This window comes from Podarcis tiliguerta (assembly GCF_965153285.1).
Source record: "Podarcis tiliguerta genome assembly, chromosome: 2".
In the NCBI taxonomy this organism is placed as follows: domain Eukaryota; kingdom Metazoa; phylum Chordata; class Lepidosauria; order Squamata; family Lacertidae; genus Podarcis; species Podarcis tiliguerta.
In genome coordinates, this window is record NC_139535.1 from 61921944 (window position 1) to 61940104 (window position 18161).

The following is an 18161-nucleotide window of genomic DNA, read 5'->3' on the forward strand; positions in this document are numbered from 1 at the left end:
ATCTGTCCTTCCAGTGAGCACTCAGGGCTGATTTCCTTAAGAATGGATACGTTTGATCTTCTTGCAGTCCATGGGACTCTCAAGAGTCTCCTCCAGCACCATAATTCAAAAGCATCCATTCTTCGGCGATCAGCCTTCTTTATGGTCCAGCTCTCACTTCCATGCATCACTACTGGGAAAACCATAGCTTTAACTATACGGACCTTGTTGGCAAGGAAATGTCTCTGCTTTTTAAGATTCTTACATGGTCTAAATAAACTTCTCCCCTCTTTGCAGCCATGTTTCCTTATCTGTGGAAAGTGATGGGGGCTACATGGATATGAGCAAGGATGAGTCATTGGATTATGTGCCCATGTCAGTGCCCATGTCAGATATGAAGGGTGAAATCAAGTACGTGGACATTGATGCCTCCAATTATGGTACTACCTATGAGCTGGACAGCTATTCGCCATCCGGTAAGAGAATTGACAGAGACAGGCTGCATGCATGGGTGTCCAGTCATACCAATGTGAAACAGTTTAATTGCTTCAAAATCCAATATGCAGAACTGAAGGTGTTGTCTGTGTCATCCTTAAATTGTATTTTCATTGTCAGGAGAAGTAAGCATCTAATATTACTCCTGATATCTCTTGGTCCCATGTTTTAGCAAGGCTTTTATTGTGTGGGTTTAGGTGTAGTTAGACCTGTGTGATGTCTGATTGTATCTCTGCTCTTTGTTTTCAGCTTCTGAAAAGGTGGCGTTGATAAATGAGTCTCCTCTCCTCAGCTATGTGGATCTTGTTGGAATTAGTTTTCAGGTTGCCAATGGAATGGAGTTCCTAGCTTCCAAAAATGCAAGTACTTTTTATATGCAGAATGATACAATAATACCTAGGGGTGACTGGTTTCAAAGTCTTTTGGGGCATGTCTGTGGAATATGAAATTAATGGAAGCAGGTAGAGGGGTTTAGGATCAGCTATCTTTAGTAAATTTCATTATAAACAGAGACAGGATGTTTGAGTCATGTGGTACTAGCCATCCTTTAGACATTGCTGCTTCTTCCTTCTTCTGCGGAACAGGCAATATTATCTCATTACATGAGGGTGCGGACCAGAGACATGACACAGTGAAGGTACACTGCACATCATGAAGTTAATTCATTTATTCATTCAGGTAATTTCTATCCCACTTACATTTTTAGTAAAACCTCTTCAGCGGTTTATAATATCATGAAATATGAGTGAATAAACTTATTATGATGCAATGATATGCAGTCTAGCTTCACTGTAAAATCAAAAGTATTTTTTACACACACACACACACACACATCCATCTCTTCTGGAGATATCTCATATGCTCTGTGACATCTTGCCAGAAGCCATCACTGCTTCTCCACTGGCAGCAGAGGCAGCAGAATGGGCAGGGCATCTATGGGCGCATTGCTTCTTAGGCTTCTGCTGCCCGAGGCAGCTGCCTCACCTCGCCTCATAGAGGTGCTGGCTATGTTGATGTGACTTGTAGTAGGGAAGGTACCCTGGCACTAAGCTGTTTAGGGCTTTATAAATCAGTAGTATCTCTTCTTGGCTCAAGGCAGACCAGAGTTTAGTCTTGCAATACTCAGTCCCTATTTCAGGTCTTTTCGGTGCTAATATGGACTATGGAGATACCATTAAAAATGCATCTGCCAGTACTATCCCTGAAAGCAACCCTCCTCCACCCTGAGGAAGTTACCTTCCCCGTTTCAATGTAGAAATCATTGTTCATGTAAGACTGTTTTTTAAAAAAAAGTGTTCTAAGTTAAGGTGACTCAAGTTCTGTGCCAAGAAAACCTACATTTTGTGACTGGTATAAATTTTACAAGTTAATAAATTCGCATAAATTTTCCATAGTTTATTTTGGTTCTCGTAGTCATGGGGGAAGGGGGGGGGAGCAAAAAGCTATGCAGCCACTGTAGTCCCACCTCCCAGCCACTGCAAATACTGCTTTGTTCCCTTACTAGTTTCTGCAATTTCTGTATACTTCCTCTGACTCTTAGAGGGCTAAACTTACTTTAAAAGAAAGAAAGAAAGACCAAGTCTCTCAAGGTGATTAATTGCACTACTAGTCTGAATGTATGCCCTTGTGATGTATAGTCACACACTAAACACAGCCCCCCACCTACGTGGCATAGCATGCATTGGGCTGCCCTTAGACAATGTAAGTATTCTTAAAGCTGAATTGCAAAGTAATGTTTGCTGCCACAAACTAACACAATTGCCATTTCACTAGGATAACTTCAGACTGTAAATCACCCAATGGCATTTCAGTGATGCTGTATTATTTTTGATCCTTGCTGAGTCATCCTTTTCACAGAAGGTATTTTTTTTAAAAAAAAACAACAACTGGGAAAAGGAAGCATGGGGAAAGTGGTCAAACTCGTGCAGACCAAGTTACTGCTAAGAGTTACCACACCTAAGCCCTGTGGTTATTTCCCAGAGAGCATTCCCGCAAGCCACAGTTGTTCTGAAACATTACACATACAACACAAATGCCACAGGCTATTAACCGTACCGCAGGTAAGCATACTGAAGCAGTGCTAATCTAAAGGCTTTTGTTAGGAAACAGACTTATGCAAGAGAATGGAGAAGTGAAAATGGCAAGACAATTGCATGCAAGAAAGGTGTCATCCTTCATGAGAGGTTCTGTTCAGCAATGAACTCTGAGACTAAAAGCACAAAGGTTCAAGAAAACACAGTTGATTAATTCCACAATGTTAGATTCTCAGACTGTGTACAATTATTATTCCTTTGCAACCATCATCATATATAATGTGGAGAGCATATTTTCACTGCTTTCCTGCTCTGATTCCTAAACTGCAATTTCTTGCCTATGTCCCGGATAGGAAAGGTAAATTTGGTTCAGTTTGCATTTCAAATCTACCCAATTTGCACTTCCTACAACAATGTGTGAACCTCAACACAGCCACCCTTCAAAATTCAAAATTCACAGAATTCACAAAGTAATGTATACAAAAATACTAAGGGCAGATGTGCATAAAAATGCATATATCAGTGAAAGTAGCAAACACTAAAAAAAAATAAAATCACAAGTTGATGTGGAAATGTGGAGAACTAAATTTAAGATTGGAAAAATGAGAAATGGGAAAAAAAACACCCCAGGCAAATCAAAGGTTAGGGCAGGGGTAGTCAACCTTTTTATACCTACTGCGCACTAATGCATCTTTCTTGATGGTAAAATTTCCTTACCGCCCACCAGTGCTCGATGGAAGGAGGATTCAGCTTGTGCCGTAGAACCCCTAACCGCCCACCTAGAATCCTGAAATGCCCACTAGTGGGTGGTAGGGACCAGGTTGACAACCCCTGGGTTAGAGTGTGATGCTGATAATGGCAAGGTTGCAGGTTCCATCCCCATATGGAACAGCTGCATATGCCTGCACAGGATTATATGATTCTATGACAGTCGTCAGTGTCAAGAATAAAAGGGACACTACAAAAAGAAAATGTTCTGAACACCAGGCCTTACACCCCCTCTTCCCGCTTTGTAAAGCAGTTGGCTATGCATTTGCATTTCCACATCATTAATAAAGCAGCTCAAAACCTGTCTCAGTCATTTTAAAATATGTGTGTCTTCTGCATTAGAGCTGATTGCATTCAGGTTTTTCAGGGTCTTACTTGAAGCACTACAAAACCCTGCAAAACTAGAAACTGCAGCCTGACAGGAGAAGAAAAGCCTCACAAATGTATGAACCACAGGCAATAGCAGGGATGAAATAACACCAGACTGGCAGAGACTTCAACACTGGCGATGGGACTGTGTCCTCTACTGCATCTGAGGACAGCATGCTAGCTTAAGAGGTGTAGGGCAGGCTACATGGAACACACACAGCTTTGTTGTCTGTCACCTCACTGCTGCTTAGTATCTGCCGCCTGAGATCTGCCTAATGGAAGGGATGGTATTCAAAGTCTGTAAAGCTTTTGGGCAGGATTCACCTAACAAGTCCTATTAGTGGAAGCCCTGTGCAAAGATTTCCAATAAGGTTTTCCCTCCTCTATTCCCCCGCATGCCCCCAAAATTGGTTTGTGAGGTCAGAATAATCCCCAGACTAGTGTATAGTGGGGGGGGAGAGAGGAATAATTCTGTCAGGCAAGCTGAAACACTTGCACTGATGGAACAATTTCCTTAGCATGACATTGAATTCCTCCCATCGTTTGATTGTTGATGCTGCTTTGGTCTGAAGGCACTTCCTGCAGAAAGCAGCAGATTTCTTGAAAAATCATAACTGTTTAACAGTTTATACACTGTGTCTTTTCCCTATTCCACAGTGTGTGCACCGAGACCTGGCTGCAAGGAATGTGTTGATCTGCGAGGGGAAACTGGTGAAGATCTGTGACTTTGGTCTAGCTAGAGACATAATGCGGGATTCAAATTACATCTCCAAAGGCAATGTGAGTGACTTGGCTACATGGACTCTGAGTGTCCCTTTGAACTTCCACGAGTCTTGTCTTGTATAAGGGCCATATGACAGATGTCTCCAACTTCTGACGGAGATTTACAAAAATGGTTCCTGACCTCTTTACAGAGCATCTGCAGGCTATTTTCTGAGAAATGGATCTCCAAGCTCCAAGTTATATATGGCCCATGAATTATTTTCATGCTCCAAAGAAGAATTTCACCTTCTTTTGTGATTCACTGTCTCCATCTCTCCATCTCATTCAGCTCCTCCAGCTTTTGTTTTAAAACCTCCTTCAGTCCCTCTGAGAACTTGCTTCTGCTTCCCTAGATGATCATGCTTCAGTTTCCTGAATACTGACTTAGTCATTGGCTATGAGTAAGTCCTCTAGTCCAGAGCTCCCATGGTTACTATGTCTCTTATAACTTAACCTCCAATTTTAACACAATTTCTAGAACTTCACTGGACCTACTGAGCAGCCCCATCTCCCTCATTTGCTAGTGCATGATGAACAGGCAACAGTGCTGCAAACCACTCATCTCTTATAGCTGCTGAGCCTCCTAAGTGTATGAAGCAAAAGCAACCAGAGCTTCCCACCTTTCTGCAATTTCCAATCATTCAAATATTTCAGGAAGCCCTGAACCCTCCTAGGACACACCAAAAATTCTGATATTGACTTCACGGGAAAAGAATAGCTGATGCTGAGACCGCAGAAGTCGTCAGTTGTAAGGAACCTGGTCTTCATGATCTCATCTACATTCACAAGGAACCCCAGCTAAACATGGTTCCTTCTGACCCCAGTAGTCTGCATGCCCCTTATTTAACCCCATTTGGTTTTAAGGACGTAAGAAGAGGCTGCTGGATCAGGCCAATGGGCCATCCAGGCCAGCATCTCATTCTCACAGTAGCCAACCAGTGGGAAACCTGAGCACAAGAGCACTCTCCCCAACTCCTGCTGTTTCCAATAAATGGTATTCAGAAACATTACTGTGTCTGACTGTGGCAGCAGAGCATTTCTTTGGTTCTGGAATGCAGTATATTCCACCCCGCAAATCTGCACACCAGACATCCCCTTCCTGGTTCTAAATGCTAGGCTGTGGATGCACCCTCTCTAGCTTTGGGTTCGTCTGCTCCTTTCCTCTCACATCTTTGTCTTCCATCTCCTCCTCTATACTACATTGACTGGCATGTCTCAGCTCTGGGCCTCTAACCTTCTCACAGCACAAGGCCCACATCCATTTTCTTGATTCTGCACCAAAGCCCTTCATGACCTGTGTTCAACAATGGATTGCTTCACAATGGTTTATGCATTTCCTCTGTCCCCTTTTAATTCCATGAGTCATCTTACTAGATGACTCATGGAATTAAAAGGGGACAGAGGATCCTAACTGTTGCATCAGTTGCATCCTAACTGATCCATGCTAGCCTTACCAATTTTGGTTTCCCAAATTTCTGGGAATCTGGGCAAGGAGGCTTCTCAGCACAGACGGCTATGGTAGATGGGGCATGGAAAGAGTATTCTTCACGAACTTTCTAGAAGCTCCAGTCTGCAGTCTGTGCTGGCACATTCCTATATGTGGGACTATCCCAAACATCCACTGAAACAACCATTGGAGTTACACATGGGCACCTATGCCTTTTTCTCCTTTACATGGCAGCCACTGAGACATTTGGCTCCTGCTGTCATTGGATAGCATCTTGTTCTAATAAAGAAATACCCATATACACAAGGCTCAAAGCACTCTGCAGTTATCCTCAAGAGCCACATATCTGATTTTTTTGTCTTGAGCTGATTGTGCGAATGCACAGGCTGAGGTTTTCAGAGGCTTAAATAATCTAACCACTGTGAGTCACCTTGCACATCTCAGAATCTCCCTTACGCGACCCTTCTCTTAGATGAACAGGGAAATGAAACCGTGGTCCTTCGCAATCCTTCCTGGAGATTATTTTTGATGCTGGTTGCACAAATAAGCCCACTAAGAGTTCAGGGAATTGTAATAGGAAAGCAGCACGCAAGCTGCTAGAGAGAAAACCAGAAGCAGGCTAGTTTCATATGTCACAAATAAGTATGGTCTGGAAACTGCGGAGACAAGTAGTACAGGAAATGAGGGTAGCAAGAATTGTATGTCTGTCCCTTTTGCCAGAGCCTCTTAATGTTCATCACGTTCATTCTTTTCAATCAAGCACACTGCCTAACCTGACTGTTCCTGCCCACACTGGGCGTGTTTCTAAGCATTTAGTTCTGACTACTGGAAACTCACTAACGCCCTTCACACATTATATTTGTGAAGAGGACTTGCCATGTTGAAGGGGATTCTGTGTGCTAGCTACCAGGCCCTGTCCTTGGTGTTTCACTGCTCTCTGGTGTCATCTCGCCACCGCCCCCCCCCCACTGCCCCAATGCTTATGCATTGAACATGGATGTCTGAGCAGGGGAAGCCTACACACACAGATTTCTATGCAGGGAAGTCTATGTGCATAAAATTCTTCAAGCATATATTTTCCCTGGAATACACCATAATCCTAAATAGAATACCTGGTGGCTTTTCCCATGCTACAGACTAGGTTTCATTAAAAGTCACATGGAAGGCCCTCACTGTTAGCAAACAGATGAAAATTCATTGAAGATCACTGCATTTCTGCTGTGTCTTTTGGTTATAGACCTTCTTGCCACTGAAATGGATGGCACCTGAGAGCATCTTCAACAACCTCTACACTACCTTGAGTGATGTGTGGTCTTTTGGAATCCTCCTCTGGGAAATATTCACTCTGGGTAAGCAACTGGTCAGTGTCACCCAGACTCTGTTTGACCCATCCCACTTACTGGATTTCCTGTGTACGGAATGAAAACAATGTTTTTCACTCTCTTTAATCTACATATACTTCATATGCTATACTATACTATAAGTACCTTCACACAAGCCCAGAATCATTCATCTTTCAAGATAAGGACTAAACTATGCATGATGTCCGCTTACCCTCTTTTAGGGATGCAGCAGCTTTGCAGGATGGCCAGCGCCTCCCCTCGTCCCCCTACAATGCAGGACTGAGCGTCAGGGTCTGCCAGTGCGGTCCTCAGAGGGGCCACCAAACATTAGCCTTTTTCCATTACCATTGCTGTACTGGAAGTAAGAAAGAGACTAGAATGAGGTGATGCTGGCATTGGCATGCAGTAAACAGAAGTTTCCCCACTAACTGGTTTTGCTTGACCTCCTTTTTTATCCCTAGGTGGGACTCCATATCCTGAACTGCCCATGAATGAGCAATTCTACAATGCTATCAAACGCGGCTATCGTATGTCCAAGCCTACACATGCTTCTGATGAAATGTAAGTGTTAACAACATATGTTTGCATATGTTTGTTTATACTGAGAGAAAGAAAGTCCCTTCCTCTCTCTCAGTATAAAAAAGGTAAAGGGACCCCTGACCGTTAGGTCCAGTCATGGACAACTCTGGGGTTGTGGTGCTCATCCCGCTTTACTGGCCAGTCATGACTAAGCTGCTTCTGGTGAACCAGAGCAGTGCATGGAAACGCTGTTTACCTTCCCATGGAGCGGTACCTATTTATCTACTTGCACTGCGTGCTTTCAAACTGCTAGGTTGGCAGGAGCAGGGACTGAGCAACCGGAGCTCACCCTGTTGCAGGGATTCGAACCGCCAACCTTCTGATCGGGAAGCCAGTATAGCACTTCCCAAATTATTATTATTTGCTTTTTGTGTTTCTCCAGCTATGAAATCATGCAGAAATGCTGGGATGAGAAATTTGAGATCCGACCTTCTTTCTCTCAACTGGTGGTACTCGTGGGGAACCTGCTGGCAGACAGCTATAAGAAGGTAGAGTTGGGTTGGGCTGAGAGGATAAAAATGATAGGAGGAGAGCACAGAAAACAGCCTCATTTCTAAACTAGTCCATGACTGTTGACATCAGCGTGAAACAGATTGTGTAAAAGATTGGGAGTAAATCTGATTACAGAGGGAAAGTGGTGGGAAAAGTGGGCTATCTAACATTATAATATTTTCTAGTATGATTCTGATTTCTTCGTTTCCATTTTCAGTTCCAGATCTGGAGCTAGCCTTTTTCACAGACTTGTGCTCTTAAGAAACTGTAGATTCATCAGGGCTGTCCTTATATTTAGAATCAATAAAAAATCAGCATTGCCTTTATCTTATGTAATAGCCTTGTCCTTGTGTGAAAATGCCATGTGCTGAAACATTACATGTGGTATTCATGCACTCACAAGCACTTTCTGTCCTATTTGCCTTATATGAGAGCAGAAGTACCAACAAGTCAATGAAGAGTTCTTGAAAAGCGACCACCCTGCTATTGTCCGCACAAGGCCCTGGAACTCAGGTCTCAACAATTCCAGGTCCACTGCCATCAATTCCAGCGCCACCTCAGGCACTGTCCTTTATACAGCTGTTGAACAGAATGAACTGGACAATGATTACATCATTCCTTTGCCGGACCTTAAACCAGAGGGAGCCAATGAAAACCCGCAGGAGGCCTCCAGCAGTCGGGCAAGGTTAGAATCTTAATCTTTCTTCCACTATGACATTATTCACTCCCAGAACTCCATTATCTCTGTTCTACCAATTGGTTATCTGGCAGGTGAAGTAGACTAAACTGTTTTTATACTCAGTAGCCAGTATGGAAGCTGAGTGGATTAGCCTTGGCTTTGTGTGCCTTGAAGTGGTGGTTCCCAAAGGTTTTTCTCACCTATTGCTCTTCCCGTTGGAAGTATCCTGAAATATCAGGGCGCTGGAACACCCTGAAGTGGTGGTTGCCAAAGAGCCAAATGATTATGAAGTACAAATGGAGAAAATAATCTTAGGTAGAATGACTACAGATTTTGAAACCCATATTTTGAAGGACCTTTCAGTATAGTCACTGAATGGCCCCCATATATTTACTCAATTTTGGAGATGGGGCACATGGTTGTCCAAAGCTTCTTATGGAATTTTCTTTAAGAAGAAGAACAACAACTGGTTTCAGAAATCAGAATGGCAGCCCACATGGCACCCAGCTAAGGCTTTCGTAATGTATTTACTCCCGATTAAAGCTGAAATTTGATTCTTTCTCTTTCTCTTCTTTGCTCTTTCCACCATTAGCTCTTCACTGAATGAAGCACACACATCATCTACTATATCCTGCGACAGCCCTCTAGCCCCACAGGAAGAAGAAGAAAAAGAAGAAGAAGAAGAAAAAGCACCAGAACTAAAGCCAGACTGCTAGGATTGTTAGAGAGGTGTGTGAGAGAGAGCACGTGTGTGTGCATGCATGGTGGTGCCGGGGAGTTCTGGTCACAAATTGGTGCTTCCCTCTCCTTCAGCCCTACTGCAATATGCCATTATCTTCCATTCTCTTCAGCCCACAGCAGAACCCAGAAACTGTAACATTGAAGAGACTTTCTGCAGCCAGGATTGAGTAGAAGTTTATATGGCTCCTCACGCTTCATAACTGAGACTATTTTTGTTCCATTGCCTAATGCAGAATTCATTCGCCATTCATACTTGTCTCTGCTAACCAAGACCATCATGATGAGAAATGTCACTCTTTGCTTGACAGCCTCACTACCTTATTGCTGGAGCAGAATGAACCTTCATATACGACTAATCTCTCCACAATGTCATGTTCCCCTTGTATCAAGCCAGAGAAAAACCTCCAGTGGTCTCTTGAGGAGTGCCTTATTCTAATTGTTTCACTTTCTATTTTTTCAAGCTGATTTTTGAGGCCAGCAACTGTTCAATGAATTCTCTAATCAATGGATTATTAAATTACACCTTTTAAAACTTATCATGAAAGTGTGGATGGGGTATGAATGTATGTATGTATGGACAGTTTTTTTGTTTTTGCTTTGCTAGCGAAGGAGACACCGAGAAGTGATCTGCCCACAGTTTTATCCAATTTACAGACATTGCATGGATTCTCTGTCCAGGGCAGAATTATGATGATGACCAACAGAAGAGCAATATCAGGCATTTCACTCGGGTTGTGCTCTTCATTGCCTGGGTTCTCCACTGCTTTTGCTGAGTAGTTCCAGGATCACGAGAATGATGGTACAGATACAGGTACCGTGGATTACAGGTACTAATAGATCTCAAGGATCAGAGATTGTCTAGGCTAGACCTAAAGCCACAACTTTATCGCCCAAGGACATACTGAGCAAATGCAGACCATCAACTAATGACTCCGCTGTGGCAACAGCAGGACAGTCCGCAGCTACATTTCTCTGCATTCTGTCTTTTTATCATACTTCTCATTTTAAAAGGAACAAGTGGGTCTTTCTGAGGCCAGCAGGAGGATGCTAGTGTACCTTGCGAGGAAAGGCAAACTGCACTATATTTGTTTTACCTTGGAGGTTGATTGATAGCCGTTGTCATTGGTCTGTCCCATTCTGCCTCTAAGGGGAAAGGATTGCTGGCAGGTTCTTTCAGGTTGTGCATATGGCAGTTTTTGCCAACCTGATGCCCTCCAAATATTTTGGACTACAACTCTGTTGCACCCAAAGGGGCAATGGTTCTTTTTGGATTCAGAACACAATGGGGTGAAGGCGGAAGATTTTATTAAACAGCATTGCCATTTTCATATATCCATGATGCTGTTGGAGAGCCCCTCAACAGACAATGGGCATGACTCCTGCATCTGGAGCTTGGCCAGTATACAGCACTTTCCAGGTAGCCTAGTATAGAGGTTCTAACAAACATGCTCTTGGGGGTATATATACACAGCTAGAATTTGGGTGATACATCAGTTTCCCACCAGAGCAAAAGACTAATTAATACTTTTCAGGAAGTCAACATAGATCACTTCCAGAGCTAGCTAATGCTCCCTATAGCAGGTGTCAGGATGATATCCCTGTGAAAGCTTATCTAGAAGGTCATGTTTCCCACACAGTGCTGTCTCAGCATGATGAACTATGAGAAACTACTAGTTTGTGGAATAAACATAAGTAACTACCTCAAGGCCCAGACCCACAGGATTTTTAAACATTTTCTGGGCATGAGAGGGGCAATTGCTGGGCACCACCCAAATCTCCTTGAGATAATAATTGTCTTCCACAGTGTGGCAGTAGAAACTCCCATCGGCCGCAGTTAGCATTTGCTGGCTGGAGCTGATGGAAGTTAGTCCAAAACAAGTGGAGGGCAACAGGTCGCCAAAGCCTACCATATGGCATAGCCTGCATCTCATATCAGACTTATATAGAGAACCTTTACTTTTCTTGTTTTAAGCACAAAGCATTGGGAGATGATGAGGATGGGCAGAGGAGATTCTACTCCAAAGATGAGCAGTAGATGGTAGGTGAGGTTCTCAATATATTCTATTTAAGAGAATCATGAAAAATTCCTGCCAGTGTGCCTCAGAGCTAATCTACATTTTAGACAGAATGAGCTAGCAGAGTTCTTTCCCATGCTACTTCAAATTACAGGTTGGGGGCAGCACACTTTGAATATTCTCCCTTGTAAAAAAGAAAATCACTATGTATCGTACAGCAGAGCTGTGTAGCCTTCTCTTTGGAGTGCTGGCCTATTACATGCAAAGAGCTTCAAAAATATGGTTTCTCACTGTGGTCAGGAACTGTCAAATTTGGTTCTCATTCGTCATAATCTGTAGAGTTGGCTCTAATGTCTCCTCCAATTCACTAAATATGCATTCTGGTTGGTGTTAACAAAATGTTGTTTATTTTGTTTTGTACCATATCTTTCACTGCCTTCCATAGATATAGATGGGGGAGGGGGTGGTGAGTCAAGGTAGGGTTTTTTTGGAAAGAAAGAAAGAAAGAAAGAAAGAAAGAAAGAAAGAAAGAAAGAAGGCTTTTCAGTACATTTACTATAATGGTGACTTTTTAAAAAAGGCATTAGTACCTACCACTACCCCACTCCCAATGTTGTATTTGCTAATTTTCTGTCCATTTTCTTGTTATACATTTAGATTTAAGTACTAGTAATAGAAGCAGGGGGTGTTTTCAAAAGAATGTGCCACTTAAAAGGATTAGTGTTATGGCAGCGAGAAAGTATATTCCATAAATCATGGGCAGTGCCAGGTTTATCTCTTTCCAACTGAAAGATACATCCTTTTCTATCAGTCTTTGAATTACACTCGTAGAAATGACATTATTGGTATTCTACTTTAGGACACTAATATGATGGAAATATCTCTGGGTGGGGATGGGTAAGACCACTACGGCGTAGCTTCTTTTAAAGTGCTATGTAGTATAGTAACTACACCATGTTCATATATTACCATAGCATGGACAATGTTTTATCCCAGCTGGCTTAAACAGTATTAGCCCAATGGGCTTAGTACTTTTCCATGGTCAGAGACCTGTAGCCCAGTGGCAACAGCACACGATGCTTTCCATGCAGACGGTCTCTCTGGCATTGGCCAAGACATTTACTGAGATCCCGGAGAGCTATTGCCAGTCAGTTTAGTCTGCCCTGGTGTCAGGCACCTTCCTATGCTCTGTGATGGGATTTTGGTGTGACTTGAAATACAAGCCAGCATTTTAAAGAGCACAGTAGCCATATATAATTATATAGCTCAGTGGGCTGTAGTTGTAACTGGGCAGATATGTTCTGCTACACCTAAGGTTCCTTGACAAGGATGAACAACCTGATTTGCCTTCTGCTCCACTATGCTGAATCATTTTTCAGTTTCGCATCTTGGTGATAACAGTATTGCTGCAAGCGAAAATGACTCCAGCCGAGGCCAGTGGAGCAGCCAAATGACACTGCCAAATGCCAAGGTACCTGGGTTGAAGCAGTGCCAGTGGATGTTCTCATAGCTTGTATAGCAAGGACACAAAACAATTGAAATTGAGGATTAGGTGTCACTTTTTGCACAGAGCCAAAGTCCTCGCCAACAAAAAACAGATAGTAAATCTGAAGTCACTGGGCATTTCCATTCCACTGTTTCAGACTGGTGGGTACCATGTTTTTCCCCCAAACACTGCAATTCATTTGTACCTGCTGGGCCCCAGTCGCCAGGTGGCACCAGCTGCAATGGGTTCTAGGAAATAAAACTTTCACACTAATTAAGACATCTGAGGTTTGTGGATTAAACCCCTGACATTGGCAAGACTAGAGTGAGGGGTAGGAGGAGGTACTTAACCAAAGAACTCTTCTGTTTCCACAACTTTTATGGCCGTGGTTTGGCCTATGAGTCTCCCTCCTCCAGGGGTCCATTGCTGTTTTGTATTTTTGCATTACTGTCATTTGGGTTTGCTTGGCTTTATTTTATATTTTTAGAATATTGGCTAATCAAATCCCTGACTGAAACATGCTAAATTTTAGAAATGCCTCAAATCCATTTTTGCAATCTTGGTCTCATATCTAGTCTAGCATATTAGTATAGTCTCTGTAATATTTTAATCTACAGCTGTTTCACTGTTATCAGTTCAAATATAAGCACCTTTCTCCAGCCACCCACTACTGCCATGTAGCCAGAATGTACCAGAGGAATATTGTCACATTACAAAATTATGTTTTTATATATATATTTTCTGCGCTTTGAAATGCTTATGAGATTTGATATGTATACAGTTTTTTTGTCTCTGCCTTTCCATTTCTGTTTGACTGTGTTGTTTGTATTAAGTGAGGGATGTAGAGAATGGCAGAGTTTTACTTTCTGTTGCTGTTGTGTGATCCATATTATGGTGGACTTTAGTTGCCTTTAGTATGGTGGACAATGAGTTGCCTTGTCTACTTTTCCAAGGGCCAACATGTCCTTCGTAGATCGAAAGACAGGATATAGAAGTGCAATTAAACAATGTTATTGAAGTTGGCCAATATTGGCATTTAAGCTCCCTTCTTCATAGTCTCACCAGCTTTCTGAAATAAGCAGCCCATTCAAAAACAGTTTGGAAACCAGTAAACACTAAATCGAGGACTGGAGAATCAAACCAGTTCCGTTTGATTTGTAAAGCATTGCACATGTTCCAAGCAAAAGGGAATCCTTTCTCAGATTACTTTCTTTCCAGACACTCATAATGCAAATCTTATTGACAATTATTATAGGCAGTTATTATATGGTCAGTGTTAAGATAATCTGAACACCTCTGAAAAGGTCAGTTCCATGTTATGTTCTTCTATTAATTTAAAGAATCTGAGACAAAATGGCCAAGATTGCCACTGATTCTGATGAATCAGATAGAAGAACTTTGCCATTTGTGTGTATCATACTTGGATTTAATAATCTTTTGACATCTACAAAAACATCCACTTTATTCTTGTTTTGTTACATGTATCTTAAAGTAACGAATAGGCGGAAAATAACATTAGAAATGAATCACAACATATCTCTTCCTCTTCATCCATCAAATTTCCTCTTTGTGAAGGAAGTTGTTCCACTTTCCAGGCACCTTTTTGGCATTCCCAATCCTTGTCTCTGGGCAGAGCCATAGAGACAACTGATAGCAGTCTCTGAATGGGAAGCAAAATCCATTTCTCGTCTTTTTAATCCTTTGTACACCATCATGGGAGTGAAAGACAGAAAGGTGTCTTAAACTAAGGTACCAAAGATTTAATGTTATCCTAGGTTTACAAATGTATGTTAAGACTCTTATTAAGCCACATTTATACCAGTGAGATATTATTTTTTATGCTGTAAACTTGTCATATGTGTTTTCTAAAAAGATTTTTAAAATTAAAAGAGCTTCTTTTTAAAAACCCTGGGGCTTCTCTGTGATCTTACTACAGCCTACATTTCTTAGAAAACATGGGGGGTTGAGGAGGTTTCTCCTGAATTTCTTAGCAAATGAATTAACAGCATTGAGAGGAAGAATGTTAATATGCTTAGGTGCCACAAGACTCTTTGTTGAACATGGTTAATATAACTCCAGGGCTTAGAGAGAGCTTATCTGCAGTACCAAGGAGAGAGTGTACGTGACAGAGAGAGAGAGAGAGAAAGAAAGAAAGAAAGAAGACTTATATAGCAAAAATGATATGCCAATGGAGACGGAGTCTGTGAGCAGATGAAGACTCAGTGGGCTGTATGAAAAAAAGGTAAGTGGGAAGAAGAGCTTACAGGTGCTGTCTAGGTGTGTAAGAAGGCATACAAGCAGGTCTGCCAACAGCATAGACCTGGTCTGTTGTTTGTATGCACCTCTGAGAGGTGTGAGCCAAGACTCTGAGGGCTCCTCCAATATCTGGAATCCTACCAATTAATTTACCAGGCCCTATCTTGCCTATAGCAGTGCATTCAAGTAGTGTCCAATGAAAATGCTTCACCTGAGAGAACATACAAGCCTTGCTCTAGCATAAATCAACACCGGAGGCTAGCCTAAAAATGTTTCTTCCATCCAACGTCTCTGAACTTTGAGAGCTTTTCTCCACTTCCATGGGGGAAACTAAATGCAAAATGTGTGTTCATCATCAGGGATGATTATCATATACATTCATTTGTTTGCAGCTTCCCAGAGCATGTGAACAGCATACAGATTCTGCAAAATACACTTATGTAAGCTATTTCCTATGTGGAAGTGTCATCTGTGCAGAGAATGTTCATGTTTAAATTGCCCTTAAGCTGCACATTCTTCTCCAGCTGAGGAAATGTGAGAGGTGTAATACCAAGCTTATATTTTACATCAAAGGTTAAGGCTCATGGGATGGTCAGGAAAGGTGCGGACCTTGCTAGGTCTGGATCCAGCCAGTCCTTGGATGGGAGACAGCGCGAGAATTCCATGTATGCCACTTTGAGTTCCATGAAGAAAGAAAAGGGGTGGTGTTATAAATTGCATTAAATAAATAATAGCCCCACCTGTCCTGGGGAAAGGAGGGCTGTTGCCTTTTGCATGTATTCGTTTAAATTCTACACAGCCAACTAACTGTGTGGCTCACCTAAAAATGCAACCCAGCCTCAAGGCAATAACCAAAAGTAACTCAGAACCAGGAGATTGATCTTTGTCAGGGGACACAAGGGACTCAGCTACATTGGCAAAGAAAAAGTGCTTTCTATGCGTTGTACTGTATATGCATTATAACACTGTGACACCAGATGGCGCTGTGGAGTTCCATTTTTGCCAACCCGATTTCTCACACAAAGTTTACATTGTGTTTAACTGAAATGCTTCTTCTAGATCCAGCCAAGGACAGCTGCAGAAAGTATCGCTTGGTCTGCGGGCATCTCATGCCTGGTCTAAATCATTATTTGTTGCCCAAGATCCCCCCCCCCCCATTTGCAAGACCATCTGTATGCCTGTCCTGGTTGGAGTGCTCTCACATTTCCTGTGCCATGTTTCAGCTACTGCAGATTATCCAATGCAACAGCTGGTTCAGCATTTTGTCAAACATTTAAATTCCCTCTTCCTCTCTCTTGTATTACCAATTTAGTAAAATCATTCCCTCTTGTAAAACAGCTGTTTTAATGCATCTTCATGGATGTCTGCTAGCAACCTGGGTGCAGGTGACTAATGAGATGGTTTTCTGAAAGAGGAGGTAAAATGAGCATCCTTGGCACATCCACTTAGCTGAAACTCTCAAAACTCATTGCCTTTAAAAACAATTTGGTGCTGTGGCTACAGCATGCTGTGTTTTTGTCCTCCTTCCTGTTTGTGTCAGCTAGTAAACTGCATTAGCTGACAGAAGATTATTCATGTGCATGTGTAAAATGAGCCCGCTTTAAGACCCTGAAATGTACCATAAAGGTGCAGCTTCAGTCCCAAAGCTTAGAGGACATCCCAGTCAAAGCTTCCTGAGGCTGATTTCCCTGGATACAGATGAACTGCTACTAAGCTGAGGAGAACAGCTTGATGGCTTTTTCATTGGAGAAGGCATGATTCATAGGGGGAGGCTGAGATGTTGTCAAGACTGGCTGCTCTGTCCACTGACAGTCATTAATAGTTGAGTCAACAAAGAAGGAAAAATAATCACCCTTACCCCGTCAAAAAATATTGCATATATACAAACCCTTTTTATGTTAAGCCTTTGGGGAAAGAAAGGAACTCAACAAACTTCAGTGTCTGTGGGGAAAATCATAGACATCTATCAAGTGTAAGCAGACATGAAGTTACCTGAGCATTAGGGCTGTCCAAACAAAAATTACCTCAGAACCGGTCTCAGATTTATGCACAAGCTAAGTAAGCTACAGCTTAGGGGCTCCATTTACGAAGGGCCTCCAATTATTTTTACTAAATTTCTATGAGTTTGCTCTCAAAAATGTCACCAAACAGTTTTAAATTATCACCGCTTCCATTTAGTAAATGCGAACTGCATGTGTGTGTAACTGCTCCTATGTTGCTGAACATTAAAAGTTCTTACATGTGTCAAGCAAGAAATTGTAAGCTGTTTTCCATTAAAGATATTTCAAAGGCAAATAGGCTTATTGCCTATGTTTTTAGTTGCAACCTTGCCTATATATGCAAATATAAAAGTTTATAATTTCTGCTGGAATAACACACACTTTCTGGGTCATGTTATGGGGCCTCTTATACCTGACACAGCTTGCCTTAATTGGATCTTGATCAGAACCCACCTGGTTGGCTTGAATAATAAACCAGAACCTGCTTGGAGGCTGACATTGCAGGCAAGTTGTTTTTCCTTAATCCAAATAAGAAGCATCCCCATCCGATGAAAGTGAGGGTCATTTTCAGTTGGCAGATTCCCCTCTGTAGCAAACTCTTCATATTAAACTGGGATTTGCACCTTGTATTACACTTACAGTGCCACAAACACTCACATCAGATTCATACCTCATCCAGCCTTACTGGATAAGCTGGCATCTTTATTCAATAATTTT

The 18161-nt window shown here is 42.1% G+C and overlaps 1 protein-coding gene across 2 annotated transcripts in view; it reads left to right on the top strand.

The window, feature by feature from the left end:
• PDGFRB (platelet derived growth factor receptor beta) overlaps window positions 1-15094 on the top strand; it is a 79889-nt gene extending 64795 nt beyond the window's left edge. For both annotated transcript variants that reach the window (XM_083424407.1, XM_083424406.1), the window contains exons 16-23: window positions 277-455; window positions 724-833; window positions 4302-4424; window positions 7091-7202; window positions 7658-7757; window positions 8158-8263; window positions 8705-8952; window positions 9539-15094. In XM_083424407.1, coding sequence (XP_083280533.1) covers window positions 277-455; window positions 724-833; window positions 4302-4424; window positions 7091-7202; window positions 7658-7757; window positions 8158-8263; window positions 8705-8952; window positions 9539-9662 — 1102 coding nt within the window. In that variant the 3' untranslated portion in view covers window positions 9663-15094. The remainder of the gene's footprint in view (window positions 1-276; window positions 456-723; window positions 834-4301; window positions 4425-7090; window positions 7203-7657; window positions 7758-8157; window positions 8264-8704; window positions 8953-9538) is intronic.
• Window positions 15095-18161: the final 3067 nt, after the last annotated feature.